This window comes from Falco biarmicus, chromosome 11 (assembly GCF_023638135.1).
Source record: "Falco biarmicus isolate bFalBia1 chromosome 11, bFalBia1.pri, whole genome shotgun sequence".
Lineage (NCBI taxonomy): Eukaryota > Metazoa > Chordata > Aves > Falconiformes > Falconidae > Falco > Falco biarmicus.
In genome coordinates this window covers 1,531,419-1,550,582 of record NC_079298.1, presented here as the reverse complement: position 1 = coordinate 1,550,582, position 19,164 = coordinate 1,531,419, and the positions used below count along the sequence as shown (strand labels likewise).

Here is a 19,164-nt window from a genome sequence, read left to right as displayed (position 1 = left end):
GGGACACACAAAATCTGGAGGAAGGGCACGAATACCAAACAGAAACTCCTTTTGCTTTAGGTCCATCTTCCTTTTAGACTTGACACTTTCTAATTCTCACTTGAGATATACACATGGCGGAGTATTGTAGAAAAATATTGGAAAGTCTCACTTTAAAATCTATTTTTGAAAAGCAAATGCAGAAATTTTTTTTCATACCTGTTGGATAGCAGGCTTGTGAGTACGGCACTGAAGATGCAGAGCTGCTGCAATTTGCAATGGATGCGGCAACGCTTTGAGTCCCTTGCTGAAGTGGCGGAAGAGAAGCCACAGGCTGGAGGGTGTACGTGGCTCCTGTTGGAAGTGTCTGGAGTACAGGAAACGCAGCCCCTTTATCTGGAAAAGCTGGGGAAGCCCCTTGCCCTGGCAGCAACCCAAGTGGTCCCTGCTGGATCCAAGTGGAAGGGACTGGAGTCGGATCTAATCTTTGTGCTGGTAAAGTGCTGGGGGCTTGGCACGAGGTTGCCATGTAGGAGTAAGGAGGGAAAACACCTTGACCGTAAAGTTGATGAAACTGTCCTACAGTCAGCAGTCCTGCAGTGGGTACAAAATAAAGCGAAACAAGTGTTAAGGAAAGGAGTTTTCACAGGCAAAGAAAGGCAATATGAGGAGCCAAGGCTCTACAACATGATTTGGGAAGACTACCTTTGCTCCAGCGTACTTAATCCAGAAAGGAGACTGTACTCTTAGACTCGAGCATGCACTAACTGCTGTGTGGCACACGAGCGAAGCGCCAACCCAGAGGTGTCTGCGTAGCATTCAATCTCCTTAAACTGGCAGTAACGAGTTACCCATATTTAGAAATGTGCTATAAATCAAAATGTGTAGTAACTTACTAAACCAAACAAAAGCAATTTTGAAAATACTGTGTGTTAAATCAGACAATACATTTTAAAAAAGGGACATCATAAAGCAAGATTTGACCAAACTCCACTACTGACAGCTCACAAACAGCTAAGGGAAGGGCAACGTCAAAATCCTCCAATGGACTTTGCAAGTACTTTATGACAAGTCATTTATTTGGTCAAGAAAAAAATTTCAAAGCCAATTTTTTCTCAGCTCAACTAGTTCAGTGCAGACTAAAATATCCCAGTCTTTGCCATTTTGTTATTTCTTAGACAGTCCTTTTATTCTTCTCTATTATTTTATAGTTTCCTCTCTCAGACAGTTACTGTTTCATGAAATGGTATTTGCTTTTATACCATGACAGCTCAATTTCTGTTTTGGTGACTTTGTGGAAACACTGACAGTAACACCGCAAACGCCTGTGCTCATTGATTTCTGCAAGAACTACTGCATTTGTGACTCCCCTGCAGGATTGCATTTAGCCATGAGAATTACAAGTTTCAGGATGGTTCACGTCAATAGGGTTTATCTAGAAGCCAGGCTTTCTCAGACCTGTAGTTTCCAATTCTCACCCAAAAGGACTTTTTTTAAAAATAGCCTCACATTTACCTCTTGCACTCCTCTGATGAAATCAGTAACATACAGTCATTATTCTGCAAGTTCACATTTAACCATTAAGAATCACTAAATAAATACCAGCTGACCCTGAAGATTTGCTAAGACTTAATGTATAGGACCGTTTATTTCCTGTTCAGTACTTTCACCATTTATAAACAGAGAAGGAACAGGGGTATGAAAATTCTTTTGTTTATATTTTACCTTTGGATAGGGACATGAAGATTATCTAGTTCTAACACGTAAACAAGACACCACGGGATGCCAAGTTACCAACCTCCAGTTGCTGTCCAGGAATTGTTCCTGAATGTTTAACAGAGCGTTACACCCTGCAAGACACTGGGAACAGACGTGCCCCTAAACAGTCAGTACAGAGCGCACAGTGCATTGTCAGCCTGTCAGAACTTGACTGCATAGAAACCCCAATGTTTTCCTTGTTCTGTCTTTCTAGAAAATGAGACTCCTAGAGCAAAAACTCTGAAACTGCAGCCATAAAAACAGAGGACAAAAAATGAAAGTCATCTCTTTCTCATAATTTCCTTTACCAATGGTCTGCATTACATCAGACAAACCATGTCACTGAAGTCTGCAATGACTCATCTTAGCCTTAACAAGGTTAACATCAAATCATTAGTTTAAATGTTTCCTAGCCTCCCTACTGAAATAAGTTCCATCCCTTCTCAGATGCTTCATTTTGTCTTCTTGGTATTGCACGTGCAGTTCCACACACATCACGGAAAACACCACTTGAATTAGATGACAGTTCCTACCCTGACACAGTAACCAAGAGTATGGGGATACCCTACTCTGCTCTAAAGGCCAGCCGGTGCTGCAGACAGCAGTACCGTCAACTGCTTCTCCCCTTCTGGTCGCACAGTCCTGCCGCTCCTCCTACACCGCACCTTACAGCTCTGCACCCATGGGGTGCATCACTCGGGTCCAAGAGCCAGCCAGGCTATTAAAGTCTTCTCCGATCACTGCGCTGAACCAACACGTTGCTGTATCAGCTGCAAGGAAGATGACAGTTAACACGCCACCAAGGGAATGGGAAGCCGGAGTGCTCTTCTGGCAGCAGCCCAAGAGCACTGCAAAGCAAGATATTCACATCTTCCTTACACAGCACCAACTACAAAGCTTTAGGGCCGATACAAAATTTGTGGAATAATCCTGAGGGCTCACACTTGTCTTGGGAAAACTCAGATCCTCTCAAAGAGGGTTAGAAAGAAAGAAAACACGTTCTAGGGCTTTTCAGCAGTATTATTTTCTAATTAGCTCTCACCTACTCATTCAATCAGTTTTAAAAACTACGTAGCTTGTGAATTCTTTTTCAGGAGACAACTGACAAAAATCTTACTACCAGGTCTCGTCTCCTTTGCACAAAACTAACAGGATGCTCTAGTTATCACTTCACATGACTCACTGCTTCACACACATGTACTGACAGCATATTAAGCATCCCTACTGATGGGCATCCTTACTGACGGGCAAGAAGCAGTAACGTTCATCTGGTAGAGCTGTGCCAGCTCCACAGAGATCGAGCAAGGGTGTTCTTAGTGTAGCACGCAATGGAGACTGTACTGTAGTCTACAGGCAACCTGAAATACATGTGAACCATGCTACTCATGCTTACTGGCAGCAGATCTACCTGCATAAACAACAACAGCTTCCCTACACCAGCTGAACTGAGATGCCACCGGCAAGGACAGGTAACCCTTCTCCCTCAGGAGAGCGTTGATTTTCAAATCCCATGCCACCCAGCGCTTCTCAAAAACCCACCAAGGCCCCACATGGCCCACTCTGACTCACCAGGCCTGCTGAGCGTCGAGGGCGGAGGCAGCGGCTGCCCGTTCAGTGGCGTGCCAGGCAAGCGCTGGAAGCGGTTGGGTGGGCGGCTGGTCACATCCAGCCCGCTGCCATCTTCGCCTTGTTGCCCTTCGTCAGGCGCTTCAGGTGGACGAGGAGGTCGGGGCGGTCGCGGCGAAAGTGGGGGCTGCGGAAGCGATGCAGGGGCCCGGTGCAGTTGCCACCGTTGCCTTGTCCACCCTCTGGGCCCGGCCCAGGCCCGGGCCCCACCACACTGCTCCCCGGCAACATCCCCACCTTGCGGAAGCCATAGAGACTGAGCTGCCGGATGAAGCTGCTGAAGTTCTTGGTCTTGAAGAAACCGGCGGCTGCCGCTGCCCCACGGCCACCCGGCTGCGCGGCGACGGCCGGCCCGGCGCCCAGCAGCTCGCACTCACAGAGCGGCTGGTTGATGACCAGCCCCCGGCCGGAGGCGCCCCAGCGAACGGAGCGGCAGCGCGGGCTGTTGACCAGCCGCCACAGCCTGGCGGGGAAGGTGTCGGCACTGACGGGGACGGGCTGCTGCGACGCGTCCGTGTCGGTAGGTGGCACCAACCGCCGCGCGCTCAACCGCCGCCCGCGCGGCCTCCGCTTCCGTGCCCCGCCTGCGAGGCGCTGCCCGCCGCGCGCGGCCCCCGGCCCTCAGCCCCGCCGCGGCGCTGGTCCGCGCAGCGCCCCGGTCCCTCGGCACGGCACGGCCGCAGCCCGGCCCCCCCTCAGCCCGGCCCCCCCCCTCAGCCCCACCTCAGCCCCGCCATCCCCTCAGCTCCCCCTCAGCCCCGCCATCCCCCTCAGCTCCCCCTCAGCCCCGCCATCCCCCTCAGCTCCCCCTCAGCCTCGCCATCCCCCTCAGCTCCCCCTCAGCCCCGCCATCCCCCTCAGCTCCCCCTCAGCCCCGCCCCCCCCCCAGCTCCCCCTCAGCCCCGCCATCCCCCTCAAGCTCCCCCTCAGCCCCGCCATCCCCCTCAAGCTCCCCCTCAGCCCCGCCATCCCCCTCAAGCTCCCCCTCAGCCCCGCCATCCCCCTCAGCTCCCCCCGTCCATTCAGCTCCCCATGTCCCCTCAGCCGGGCCATGTCCCTCAGCCCCGCCATCCCCCTCCGCCCCGCCGGTCCCCTCGGCCACCCCCTCCGCCCCGCCGGTCCCCTCACCCCGCCGGCCCCTCAGCTCCGCTGCCACCAGCATCTGCCGTAGCTTCCGTGAGCGACCGGGCGGCTGAGGCCCGGGGCCGGAAGCTGCCGCTCGGGGCGGCCCCGCTGCCAGCCCACAGCCGTCCCGGGGGCAGCCTGGACGTCCTTGAACCACGGCGCGGGCGGGCGCCGGGCCGTGGAAAGCGGCTGCAGGCGGGGCAGAGCGGGGAACACGCGCTCCGCAGCCCCGCGCCCCGCCATGGCTGCCCGGCGCCCCGGGACCGCGCGCGGGAAAGGGGGCGGGGCCGCAGGACCACGTGACACAACATCGAATCCCAGGGAGGGGAGGGGCGGGGCGGGGGCGGGTTCTGCTGAGCAGCCGGACCTGCCCGGGCGCCGCGGCTGCCGCGGGGTGCGGGCGGCGGGGACGGAGAGGGGCGCGGGCGGCGGGGGCTCGGGAGCTGCTCCATGTGCCGGGGGTGCACCGGGCTGGTGCGTACCCCTCCGGGAGGAATGCAGCCGGCAGAGCAAAAGTGTCGGCTTAAAAACCACTGGCAGTTCACAAAAGGACAAGCGAATTTATAAGGAGTGCAGAGGAACACGGAACAAATCGGGAATTGTGTCACATTTGCCCTAAAACCCCCCAGACCTGTGCAGTTCTGATCCCCACGCCAGAACAGATCAAGTGGAGTTAAAATGGGGCAGAGAAAATCAGCAGCGAGGGTAAGAACTAGCTTCAGCGGAAGGAAATACTGAAGAAGGAATCTTCAGAGGGGCAGTTATATAAAAATATAGGTAGTAAAGTTGTAGTTAGTGTAAAGGAGGCAAGCACGACTCATGGAGGATTTCAAACAGGAGAAATCAAATCAGGTACTTAATCACAGGGAAACCGGGGAACTAATTGCCACAGGATGTTTTGGGTACCACAATGTTACTTGGCTAAGGGAGGGTGTGGGGGGGTGCGTGTGTGTGAAGAAAAGAGAGAGGAAAAAAGAACAAGATTAGCTACATTCACAAAGGCCAGAACTCTTAAGCGGCACCTTTGTCACTGCGAGTGCTTGCACTGTGCGCTGGCACAGCTCTGAGGCGGTGCCTGAGCTGCACTGGTGCAGATCTGCCCTCTCCTCAGCCTTGTGCTGCCAGCTGTGACTGCAGGCAGACTGCAGGAACCAGCAGAACCATCCTTACCGCTGCAGAACAGGAATCTGCTACGAACCAACAGGCAAAGAAGAGCAGGGAGCTGGGGAAGGAAGAGTGCGGTGATCTCTCTCTCTGCTTGCATTTGCCCACAGGTCACCAGCAGTGGCAGAAGAAAATGACATTCCTCTGTCTTGGCTGCCCTCAAAGCAAGACAGTAGTGAGAAGACTGAGCACCTGTGTGTTTTGTGACCTCAAAATACATTATCTTGGAGTTGTCGTAAGTTTTCTTAGCAAGAAGGTACAAAACCAAACCTCTTCTTTAACTAAAGTCGTCCTTATTGCTTTGGTTTACAGCACAGCCCCTAACCACCAAGGCAAGTAAAAGCGCAGTAAGTTCCAGAAAGGGAACAAAATTGAATAAGCTGATGGGAAACTGTTCCTATTTTTAAACTGAAAGCAAAATCCCTCTGCTCTTCTGCATAGCTGAAGTGAGGAAAATGATGTTTGGGTTGGGTTGCTTAACAGAGTTTCACACTTCAAATTAAACCAGAAGCAGAAATTTTGTCAGTGTTGTCATATCAAACCTAAAATCCAGCACCACAGAAGGATGTTGCTTTACCCAAGGAATTAATGGCCTACGATTCTAGTAAGCTCATGCTGTCATCTTCCCAAGACGCTTTGCAATTTTTTTCCCCTCGGTAATAACTTATTAAGAATTATGTTGCTCAGTGTAAACAGCTAAAACTTAAGTAAAGCAAATCTGAAAAATCCAGAAAAATGTCCATTTCACAATAAATTCTTCTTGGCATTCCTGAGGTTGTCTTTTGCATTACTTCAGTGAAATGAATCTGGGTTTCTCTCTCCTTGTGCAGCAAGAGTGCCAGAAGACCATGACTACCTGATGGTGGGACAGGTGAGGTTTTTAGTGTATCATCCGTAACTCAGGGCAGAGCCAGCAATACGTAGTCCATAACTGAAATGCAGAGCATGATTCCCTAAAACTAACACACAGAAACAGCGGTCCCTTTCGTACCACTGGCCATTCTTGACTTCAGCCACAAGAGTGGATTCATTTGCCACTTCTTGGTCAGTGGGTTAAATTTGGTCCTGAGGACTTTAAATTGTTACTTAAATCGTCAAAGATTGTTATTAGCCAAAGGTGATGGGAGCTGCAAGAACAAATAGCTTATTACTAATTTGTATCATTGACATATGAACTCAGTGCTTTCCTTCTTTTTCACCCATGTGAACTCAAATTGCTGTTAGCCCGCACGCCCCTATTTGCCATGTACCATGGCAGTTACTCTCTGGTGTCTGCCTCTCTCACAGCTGTGCCTTTCTCTGCAGCTAGCTTTCTTTCTCCTTCCCTGCTGCGGGACACCAGAGATCTGTCCATTGTACAGACGAGAAGGTGGGCCTTTGCCAGAAATTCATAATCCTCTTCTGCCAGTACTTAACCTCCATTCCAACCTTTTGTAATAACCTCCTAGTTTTCTACATTTCTCTTGCTTATACATATGTATAGTACAAAAAAACCCTACCAACTTAACGATGTAAATTATACATTTTGCAAACTGATTCGGCAGAGCTGAACAAAAATGTTATTGTTAGCTTGTCTGCTGTATGTCAGGGCAAGGACTGTATGTCAGTGGGAAGAAAAATCCTTTGTGACCAAAATGTAAACCAAAGACCTATCTTCCACAAAGTTCAGAAGTCTGTGGCTATCCAACTGCACAGCAGTTCTGTCATCAGAGCAGCTTACCTAAACTCACCACCTGTTAAAGGGGGATGATGAACTTCTTGCTTCCTTTAATTGCACCCTCTATAAAACCGGTTTCATTTCACTCCCTGCTGTTCCCTGGTGTGGGGTCAGCAGGATGCAGACAGCACCCTTCTGTGCTGTGAATTGGGGTCTGATGGGTGAGCAGTCTGCGGGGGTGGGGGTGGGGACAGGAAGGGTACTGAGGTGACACCCCCCAAGCCCAGGGCACACTCGCTCCAAGGACAGGCAGCCCCCCTAATTCAGCATTTGAGAACCAGAAGATGCTGGTGAGGGCTCCCAGCATAGGGCTCTACTCCATTGTCTGTGGAGGAAAGAGGGTTGATGACTTTGATGTTTATCAAGACGAGTGCTCTATAAATTCATGCTCCCAAAAATTCATGCACTACTACCATGATTTTGGGGTGCAGAGCGCAGGAATTTAGTTGGTGGTCCTAATCCACCAAGCTAATGCAGCTTCATAAAGAGACTATCTGTCAGCTGAGCTACGGTAGCAACGGGTGTGCTCTGGTCAGCCTGAGTTGCAAAGCAGTTTGGCTAGATAAGCATCTTCTGATACAAAAAGTTTTAAGGGTAGGACAAGCCTTACATGGCTGTCTCTTGTAATTATCCATTCACACAGATCATCTTTTTTGAAATAATTTGGAAAAATTTTGAAGTGTTCCCAAGATGTAGGACAAGTGGCTGGATCGTAAGAGCATAGATATTTCAGATCCAGGTGGGTAAGTATCTGAACTACCTCAGGCAAGATAAACCCAAAGTTTTGTTCCTCACAAATCAATCACAGAAATGAAAAATTACCATTATTGTAATATGACTATATGTAAAATGGCAAACAAAATATGACAATAGGGAAGTCAGTGGCTTTGTTACATGCTCATATAATCTGGTCCTTAAAAGCTATCTCCTGGCTACATCATTGTTGCAGTGAAATTCATTGCTCTCTTTACACATCTTTGAAACTCTCATGTATCAATGGCTATGAGATCAGAGTATGATCATCTTCAAGGAAGAGTTGGTAGCTCACTCTTCGCCAAGGTTGTAGAATGACCAAATCAGGACTTCTACATACATATTGTCAGGAATTTTGTCTGATTTTGTATTTCGGGGGCTGGGGGGTCGTGGTTGGTTTGGTGGTTGGTTTTTTTAAAGAGGTCATCCCTAGAGGATTCTTAGCTCTTCCTAAAGTTAATTTCCTCTGAAATCAATCCAAGTTAAGGCGTTCACCATCACGCAGAATGTGTTCTTAATTTCCTGTATTCAGTTAATGCTGTGATCATGCTCAGGAAGGTCCTCCACTGAAGTCAGGGCAGGTACAACAAAATGAGAATTCTGGATTTGGCTTCATTGTCCAAATTCACAGTGTCTGGGAGATGAATAAGCCAGGCTGATACTTACAATGATGCATAGCCATTCTCAGACAGTTTAGCATGATACGTTATTCCAAAAATCTTTTAAACATGCCAGCATTTGGACATTCATAAGGTTTTTAACGAAGAACTCTCCAAATGCATTTAAAACCATTTTAAGCCTTGTATCACTAACAAGACCGGAAGAATTAAGTTGCTGTGACTTTGCATTAGTGGCCGTGACAGCATACATTCAGTTCTGACATTTACTGTTATTCCCATGACACCCATAAATATTGCAGACAGCTAGCTGGCTGATCACACATTGCTTGGCTTAGCTGCTTCTATAATTTAGGGGGGATTAAGTTAGCATTTGAAAAATAGAAATTTTTTTACATTTCATATTTATTACTTTGCAATTTTCAAAAGGAAAATCACCCCACACACACCATGTTCTGATCCATCCAGTGAAAAGTTCCTCAAGGACCAATAATTCCTATTGTTGTTAGTCAGTTCTCTAATATTACAGATTAATGTGGAATATCTTTTTCTGACTCCTGTTTGTGGCCTTGCCCATGTGATTTCCTTCACAATATTTTGGGATGTGTCATTTAATCATTCAAGGTCATCACAGATATTTTGCCTCCTGCAGCGGTGAATCCCACAGTTTACTTACACATGTTAAATATATTTCCCAATAACTGTAAAACACGCTGCATCTTTCCTTTTCTTTCTCTCCATTGACACTGCTAAATATTACAGTAAAAGGACCTCTAAAGCTTATTTTTCCTGCTACCATTTCAGCTAGTCCCTTTGTCTTAAAATCTTTGCTTTAGCAAATAATTTCAAATACAACAGTAGCATTGAAGAATATAAAGATGTCATATGTTTGATTTTCCTCTGCTCATTTAAAAAATACGTTATCTGTATTGTTAACTTCTGGTGGAGGCTGGGCAGAAATCGATATTGCTATTTATGTTTGCTCCTATGGAGAGGTTCTGCCTACTTAGAGCACAGTAATTGTGCTCAGTAATTGAAGTATGGGATTATTTTAGGCTAATGTGTGTTTACTTACTCCAAGTTAAATTTCATCACTGCTACTTCTATTTCCGTCTGAAATATTTCTTAATCCTCCGTAATTTTTCACCATCTCTGCTGAAGCACTCTTCTCCAACAGTATTACTGACTGCCCTGTTTCTGTCTTCTTCCTTCCGCACATCAAATGTCTGGGACTTTTTCGTTTTGTATTAGAAATTTAATTTGTATCTAATGCAGATTTGGACCATTATATAGATACTGAGCCAGACTCGTGTGGCTTTTGTGATGAGCAGTCTTGTTTCGCCAACCTGCAGGTTCTAGGAGTTGACAAGCATATTAATAGGGGCTTGACTGCTGGTTTTCCAGAAGGCTTTTGGCAAGGTCCTTCACCAAAGGCTCTTAAGGAAATTCAGACATTATAAGGAGGAAGGCAGTTGCATGGTTAAATAACTGGGTAAAAGACAGGGAACAGAAGATAAGGATAAACGTTCAGTAAATGGTCAGAAGGCTGTTTTTCACCTTCATGAGCAACTTAGGAGTAGGTATCAATGACAGATGAGGTATCGATCTTTACAAATAATATGAAGTTATTCAGGATGGAGCAACTGTCAAGGACTGCAGAAGCTGCTAACAAAACTGAGAAACTGTTTAGATGTATTTTGCACCCAGTTGTGGATAACTGGCTAGCTGAAAAGGGTCACATAGACATAGTCCAGCTGGCTGGACAAAAATGCGCATCGCTCTCAGCTTATCTGAAGTAAAGCAAAATACACTGTCTTTGGCTGTCCTTGTTACACAGTAACAGGAAGATTTTGGTGGGAAAAGAATGTTGCAGATGGGAACAGAAAACTACAGAAGAGAAACAAGGGGCGGGCTTGGTATTTAGGCAACTAACCAATAATGAGCTTAACTTTTGTAATATGTATGAGCTAATTATAACAAGGCATAAAAGGTGACTGTAAGGGACAATAAACGAAGTCTGCTGATCACTCATATTGAGCGACTGTGTCTTCCCTCCGTCGCAACACCCAGTTATTAAATGTGTTGCTTTATTTGCCTCATCTCATAAAGACAGAGTGGGAAAAAGCTCATAGGAGAACAGCAAAGATCAGGGGTATGGAGTATCTTCCATGTGAAGGAAGACTGTGCAGACCAGGACTCTTCAGCCCAGAAAAGCTCCAATATGTGACAGAGGCATATAAAAGCATAAATAGCCAGAGAAGTTTATTGTTTATTTTCTTTCCCTGTGGGACAATTAGGGTTCAGCCAATGAAGCTCGCAGGAGGCAAGTTCACACTGAACAAAACCGGGTGAATCTTTATACAATATGTAGTTAAACTGGTGGAAAGCCTTGCTGTAGGATGCTATGAATGATGGCCATTTACACGATCTCAAGAGGACACTGTGTAAAAGCCTGGACAGGAAATTCTGTTGAGCTAATAAATGCAAAGATTTTCCTGAATCCCTCTGGAGAGGTCCATAAGCTGCACATTCTTGGCAAGAGTGCATACCAGGAGGTGTCACTGGAGGCTTTGCATCCCCAGGCACCTGCTGGTGGCCACGACTGGCAACAGGACACAGGGTTAGACACCGTGCAGCCATTTCTTATGGTCTGCTCCCCTCAGGACACTTGGAACAGCTTCTCTTCTTAAGCGACAGCAGATGTTGTGCCTAACTGATGATATCCCAGTCAGCAAAGTTACAAAAAGACCCGTCAGCTGTATATTGAGGCCAAGAAAGTTCAGGCTGAGACACAGGTTTTAAACACGTAAGGTCATTTCTGTTTGGAAGCCTTAGTCCAGCCGCAGCACGCTCCTGCTCACTGAAAGCTTTGGAAGCAGCTAAGATTTCCCTGTGGCTGCTGAGCTCAGCAGAACGGGAATGGTTTGCTCCTGCGGACTGTCCTTTCTTTTGCTAGCTGCATGCTTCCCAAATCCCTCCCTGCTAATGAGGGCCACAGAGAGGCCACCAGGACCCTTCTAGTTGTGAAGGAGAAGTTGAGTAATTGCTAGCTGCATGTGCCCCTCTCTCCGTACCCTTCCCAGCAGGTGCGCTGGCTCTTCCCTTGCTACGCAGCCCCTCCTCGCTTCCCCAGTTGCTGCATTGCTGCCCCTACCAGATCTTGGGAGCTCTCCTGATGTTGTAAACTGAAGGAGGGTGGCTATCCTCATTTCCCACTCTTACTATTAATCCTACTCCTCTGTCCTTGTCGAGATACTATTTCCACCTTCGCCCTGCTGATCTCCCACCTTCCAGGGCCGATGTCGCCCATGCAGCCGCCCCTGCCAGGCACCACTGCCTGCACCTGCCTGTGGCTCCTGCTGCTCTCCGCAGACCTCACCTTGCCCCCTGCGGAACAGTGGGGCTTGCTGGGCTTCTTTGCCTCTTTGCTCTGTTTTCTTCTGCCTGAGCTCTAACCGTGGAATTGTTCCTTGCTTTGTGCTTAAGGTTAAGAAGCTGAACTAGTTCCCCAGGTGTTCCTTATTGAAAATGTCCCAAACCCAAAAGTAGTTAAGTATTTATATGCCCCTTGTTACTCCTGAAAGCGAAAGGAAAACACACTTTCCCTACCATTGTCCCTGTTTGACATTTGCCATAGCAAAATTTACAGAGGAGTTTGGTGTATGGCCCATTTGTGCATCATATTTTTAATTTGGAAACACAAGAAACCCAAAGCCTCATTGCCATGAAAAAGTAATGCTCAAATCTGTAAGAATATAAACTATACTTTATAAAACAAGCTCTGCTTTTCTCTCACAGCTCCCATCTCAGGTTGCTTTCACTTGGTCCTTAGTGATAAAATGGCACCATAAACTTGTTTTATGTCCTGCTCTGTAGTAAAGCACAGTGTAGTAGGTGGCAGACACAAGAAATTTATATTCTTAGTCACTTCACTGTGAAAGGTATTGATCACAAATGAGCGGTAGCCTCAACATGTCAAATTTATAAACAGCAGAGAAAATGGAGACGGACCAAAGTAAAGGTATGAAGAAAAGTTCAGTCTTTACCAGCCCCTGATGACTGATGGTGTGATTTGCCTCTGAGTGGTGGAAGGGAGTCAGAGAGGGTCTTAGACTTTCTCTTGTGCTATCCTCCTGCAGATGGCTGGGCTCGGGGCTGGTGGGTGTGCACGTGTTCTTCGCAGAACTCTGCAAGGGAATGCTGAGATGTGGTGCTAGAAGACATGAAGCTCGGTGCACGGCAAATGCTGTGTCTGCAGCTCACTGCTTGCAAGTCCCGATGCAGACGGAAGTGGAAGGGTGAATGATGCACCTGATACTGCAACTGTGACTAGCTGTGGCTTTGGAAAGAGCAGAAAACTAGTCATGCAGTAAGTGTGCCTGAAGCTTTGATCTCCCTATAAAATTATCACTTTTCTCCACTATTGAAATAGACGTACCACATATGCATTAAGCCAAATGGAAGAGAGCATTAGTTTTTGGACTGTCACTGTCTTTAAGCACCAGCAAGAAAAGAGGAGTTTGTTTTCCTGCTTCAGATACTACAGATTCTGTGGGACGTTGACATTTTCTTACAAGCCGTCTGTGAACTTACTCAAGAGAAGGGCAAGCTAATGAGGCAAACATTGTTTGCCTTAAGTGTCTGTTTCTCCTGTGTGTCCGGGGGCTGTGACACAGTCCTGCAGACTAAAATGCAACCCCCAACAAACACTAACGATAAAAAAGGAAAGCAAACAGAAAAATACCTTACCGTCTCAGAGATTTGCTTTTCCTTGCTCTTTCTTCTTACTTCCTTGGTGTTTTCCACATGAAATCCCGTGGCTTGACTGTCACATCACGGGCAAACAAGCAGGGCCGGTCTTTCACGTTCCTGCACTCAGCATGGTCCCCAAAGCTATTTTGATGAGAGTTGTGGGTGGGCGAGAGGGGTGGGCTGAGCTTGGGTGGCCGCTCTGGCTTCCAGATGAAGCTGGATCTCCCTGGTACAAGAGGCAGTCGGCGGCTGCAGAGCCTGGACAACTGACAGACCACCCTAAGCCCCTAACCAGAGAGCTCCAGCCATGGGAGGGATAATAACAGACACCCAGTTGCCTCCCTCTGGAAAACTAAAGGAAGAGGAAAGGCTAGCGCAAAGTTTCTGGAGGTCATAATCCAAGAGCTCTGGGGCATTCTGCGGTCAGTGGGAAGAATTAGTGGCTGCAGAAAAAAAGGATCAATGCAGAGGTCAAGAGTAATGTGGAGAGCTACACACACGGAGGGGAGAGGAGGGAGGGCAGACAGCCTGGAACGTGCCTGGGTCGCAGATGAGCATGAACCAGGTTTTGGTTCGGCCTTGTGGACATCAAGAAAATGATGTGGCCCTGTTGTATCCTGCACAGCGTGTTGTCGGTTTTGTGCGTTGCCTGTGCTGCACCTCTCTGGCCCTGGCTGAGTTAGTGCACAGGCAGAGACCCCCTCTCCTGTCTGGCACGCCACATCCAGCACAGCCCGGACACAGCCTGCCTGCTTCTGGTTCTGCAGAAGCTCGTCTCTTGCCTGTGTGAGACCCTCTTGGGAAAGCTGGCCACCAGAAAAGGCCGTTTCCTAACCTGGAGAAGAAGCTGATAGAGCAGGGCCCTGCAGGTAACTTCAGTCAGCTTTGCATAGTCCTACTCAGCTTCTCCTCCAGCCCAGGATGAGGATGCACAGCAAGGTAAAGAGAGAGAACACAGAGCTCAGAACAGATAGGATGGGCTACCTATGTAGCTGTTTGTGCCTTAATGGCATTTGCCACCGTGCAGGTGGCTGGAGAACCCAGATGGTGTGTAAGGCACCTTCTGACCTTCTTTAGTGCTGTGCGTGTCAGCTCAGCCACATGCACACAGTCATGCTTGCAGAAGGGGCAGGTTGATATCCAACACAGAAGTACTGTGTAGTATCATTCTGTGCAAAGCCCAGGGTGTGCATGGATGAAATACTGGTATTTTGCCATTCTGGTATGTATCTTAGTGACATAGTTCTGCACAGTTGCAAACAGAATTATAAAACGGGTTTCTTTCTACCTTTTCCTTTTTTTTTTTTTTTTTTTCCCCTAAAGGTGTGAAGAAAGAAGTACAAAAAGGTCAGGATGCTAACAGGCCTGTTGTCTCATCCCCTAAGAGATCAGCGGTAACAACCACCAGGCTCCGTTCACCAGGTAATTATGAACCAAAACCCACTGCTCAGGGAAGATTTAAACTTGTTGACTTTGCATCTCTTGTCAACACACTAAACGGAGACCTGCTATTAAGTGAGGACTGATTGTGTCCAAGGTTCATTAAGCTGGCTCTGAGTACAGCAGGCTTTATCATACCAACGCATGAGCTGAACAGACTTTTGTTTTCTTTGTTACAACCGCGAAGTCATCTCTCCGTCAAAACAAAGAGTTGTTGCTATTACATCTTTAAGGTCATGGGAACATTTATGTTTATCATTACAATTTTCTTATCTAACAAGAGAACAGATAGGTATAGTGAAATAAAAGACACCTCAGATACCTGGAATGAGAGTATACTGTATATTGCCTGGGATCTACTCTTACTGTTTGCAGAGGCGCTGAATTTCCTGGGCTGTTTCTGTGCATGACTGGAAAAGGGGTTATCTATAAAAATAACCTTCGGAGTGCTATTGGGGCATTGTCAGCTTAGCCCTCAACATTGCGTACAAACACATGGTTTTAGCATTTCTGAAGAATACCTTTGCTTATTTACTAAAATGAAGGGATTTTCTTTCTATTTTTGTTTCCTAAGTGTACATCAACAGATGTGTAAGGTACCTAAAGGCTTTTCTAAGGCTGGCCTTTGGCTGATAACGCTTCTGAAATGCGTGGGCATGGTCCCAATGATTTCTTTGTGCTTGCAGTTTATCTCCTGCTCTGTTGCCTCATTTTTTAGACTCTACTTAAATACTTCAAATGTCATCTCTACAGCTATATGACGCTTGAGTTGTTATTATTATGGGGGGCAGAACCCCATGTTTCTTCATTTGATGGTAAAGTAAAAAAAATGTAGAACAGCTCTTTGGCTTCTAGAACATTCATCAAGAGTCTCTTCATGTTTACTAAACTCAAACTCTTCTTCCTCCTTCACACCCAAGAAAATGCAGAAAATGGGAGGTTAAATTTAATCTTCCCAGGCACCGATAGGATTCAGAATTCTCCTCACGAAGCTACTAGGGTAAAAACATGAACTTACTGCTGTCTTCTGAATCATACAATTTTTAGGCTGTTTTGCAACTGGTGAGATCACCAAGAGAGATCCAAAGAAAAATTTGTTGTGCAGAGTGCCTGACCAGCAGCTCACCAGCATTTATAACGGTGGGACTCCAGTTTAAGCACCAGAACTGATTGTGGTGGTAGCAGCATGTTACAGAACAGCTGATTTGCTTCCACTAGAACTGGAAAGCAAAATGAAACATAGGCATGTTTGTACTGCGTATTTCTGTTGTCCTAAGGAGGCCTGCATTTCCACAGGTCACTTAATGGTTTTCAAGGCTGAAATTTTTGGCATATCCAATTCGTAAGTCCTCAAATGTTGCTTCATTGTCATGACAGGTTGAGTAAGTGCCCTCTCTCCCACTGCACAGACTGATTTAGGATTTCTTAAGCTTGGTTGTCTGAGATTATGGCAACCTAAAATTGTTTATCACTGTAAGGATCAAATAGGAAGGTAAACCTCATCTTTATTTTTGAGAGTAGCCTTTAGCATTCTATGAAATGACAACAGCAATAACAGAAATAACAAGCAGACAATGTTTTCACCTATTTAACAATTCCAAAAAACAATCAAAGCAGCCATTAAACAGGACAAGGCGTGAGTGTAGCTGGGGCTAAGGGGCAGCCCTTACTCATGGACTGTGTTAATTGTGAGTATATACTTGTCATGTCCCCTAGTTCAAACAAAAGTAGATAAAAAAGACCTGGGAGTTTTGAAGTGGATCAAAGGGGTTCGGTGATTATTTCAGCATACACGAGGTCTCCCCCCTGGTCCCACCATCAGCAAAAAGGACATTCAGGATCAGGGCCAGCATCATTAATACATACCCTGTTTTGTGCAGAGCAACAGAAGGGAGACACGAAAGGCAGAGTAAGCTTAGTAAGCTGCTTTTCAGACCCAAATGAACTGAGAAGTTCAGATTCATCCCTGAGGAGAATAGCACAATTTCATTTGCAAGGACAGCTTATAACACTGACGAGGACAACACAGAGATGTGTGCTTCAAGTGTTCCAGTGAACAGGAAAGCTAGAAAGATATAAGACAAAGCAACCTGATGGGTTTCTGTTTTCATTAAAACTGGACTGATTTCAAGAGCTTCCCTTTACACTTCTGCCTATGCCTTTTGTTGTAACATCACCATGCTGCCTCAACAACCCAAGATTTTTACACTAGAAAGACAGATATTTGTGGCCGTTGCTCCTATGAATCTCTTATTTTGTGATAATACCTACTGCCTACTGCCCAGCTAAGAGCCCCTTTACATGAATGGAAGAATCTGTAAGTAAATAGCATTCCTGAACAAAAAGGCATACAGGCTTTAACTGACATGAAAATGGATAGAGGGCAATGGCTGTGCTGGTTGAACTCTCTTAATGACAGAAAGTCCTCTCTCTCTCATCCCGTATTGTAGTATTTAGGACTTGCAACATCGTAAAGTTAGTTTTGACATGTTGGGAAACCTGGTATTCCTCCTTACAAATGCCAGTCATGGGCACAAATTGTGTCAAAGGCTGTTTTGCACTCGTGGCTCTCTGCGGTTGCAGCACGAGATACTTGGGGTCATGAGGGATCATCTCTGGAGCTAGTTCCCTGTAAGCTTAGCCTGGAGCCAGGACACAGTCCAGCAAATTGGAAGACATGCTCCCAGTGGCTCCACGCAAGTCAGGGATCTAAAAAAGTAGGAATATGCTCCTGGTGTATTGTTCTGGAAAAGCTATGCTGCTTCCCTGCCTGATGTAGTAAAATTGCCCTAAGGGTCTGTTTGCACACCCAGGCCACAGTCTTAAAAATCTAAAATATCTCAAGCACATCTAACAAAATTACCTCTGGAGCAATGCTCGGCTTCGTAAATTGGTTCTAACTCATACCATTAGATGCATCTCTGTGGAAAGATTCTTCTGGGTTTTGGGAAAGGGGTAGGTAGTATCCACAGTGGAAGACTGTCCCCTGTTACCTTCATTGCTGACAACTAGTTGGAGACATTGTTCCTGTGTTGTTTTGCAGGAACTGCGTGCTACAAGACTGTAAGACCACAAGATACTCTTTTTTTTTTTCTTCCTTTTCTTTTTTCCCAGATTCTTCCGTACCCAACCCTTGCTGCCAGCACAGCAGTGTTCGTTTTTCATCTATCCAGACCAATGTCCTCCATTTCTAGTAACGCATGGGAACAAGGTGTCTGGCTGTTTTCTGCCTCTTTCTTACTGACTCCAGCTCCTCGGCTAAAAGCTTGATACTAGTGGGAGGAGCTCAAGAAGTGAACCAGGAATTCCTGGCCAGTATTCAGGAATGAGCTAGAAAGCAACAACTGAGGAGACACAAGGGTAGCAACAAGAATCATTAAATCAAAGGTGTTGCCCCAGCCTGATGTTTGCAGAGAGTTCTCAGGAAGCTGAGAAGATAAAGACAAAACAGATGGTCCAAGCAGTGGCTTGAGCAACCTGGCACTACCAGAACACTGCCCTTTCTTGCTTCATCCTCCCGAGTATCTCCAGAGAAAGGAGTAGCTGACCCAGGCAGGATATGACCTTAAATTAGGATAAAGGCCTCACTTCCCCAAAGTGGCTTATCATGAGCGAGCTTTAGTTCCTGAGCCATTCACGTGAATATGACACCGTGTTTGAGCCGATATCCTGAACACAAGCTACTCCCGTGGTTCCACATCTTTATACAGGATCAGACTTGCTTCAAGCCAACCTGGAGCACGTCAGAGGAGCCAGAGTCGGTCGGGGCCCATTTCTGCGGGCAAACCGTACAGCGCTGCTGCTGTGACCGACGGTGCAGAGAGAGCAGCCATGCAGGGTCAGTGGTGTAACGGTCAGCACCGTGTGGCACCTGGTGGCATTTCTGTACAGATCTGTTTTGTGCTGCAACTTTAGAAGTGTTACAAAGGGCAGAGCAAGGGGGACTGGCAAGGTAGACTGCAGTATTGCTGAGAAAAAGAAGTCGCGAATCCCAATAGCAAGCAACCCATGCTGTGTTTGCATTCAGGGAAGGACAACTCCAGTCCCACATTGTCCTATTTGGAGGCAAAAGGAAATCTACAAAGGCCATCTGGGACCTCTGTCAAGTCACCAGACTTGGGGTTGAGGTGGCCAAAGAAATCATGTGTAGAGTGTAGACATCATCCTACTGTTTCCCACATCCACAACAGGATAAGCTGAATCTCAGTCTGGACGTGCCCGTTTCTCTCACTG

General features: G+C 46.9%; 1 protein-coding gene across 1 annotated transcript in view; it reads right to left on the bottom strand.

Annotated features, from left to right (window-relative positions):
- The window catches only part of LOC130157025 (heat shock factor protein 5-like), a 28,091-nt gene extending 23,360 nt beyond the window's left edge, over window positions 1-4,731 (bottom strand). Inside the window, 4 exon segments of the mRNA XM_056356175.1 lie at window positions 199-573; window positions 3,307-3,411; window positions 3,414-3,983; window positions 4,524-4,731. Of these exon segments, the coding sequence (XP_056212150.1) occupies window positions 199-573; window positions 3,307-3,411; window positions 3,414-3,983; window positions 4,524-4,731 (1,258 nt within the window).
- Between the last annotated feature and the right edge of the window lie 14,433 nt (window positions 4,732-19,164).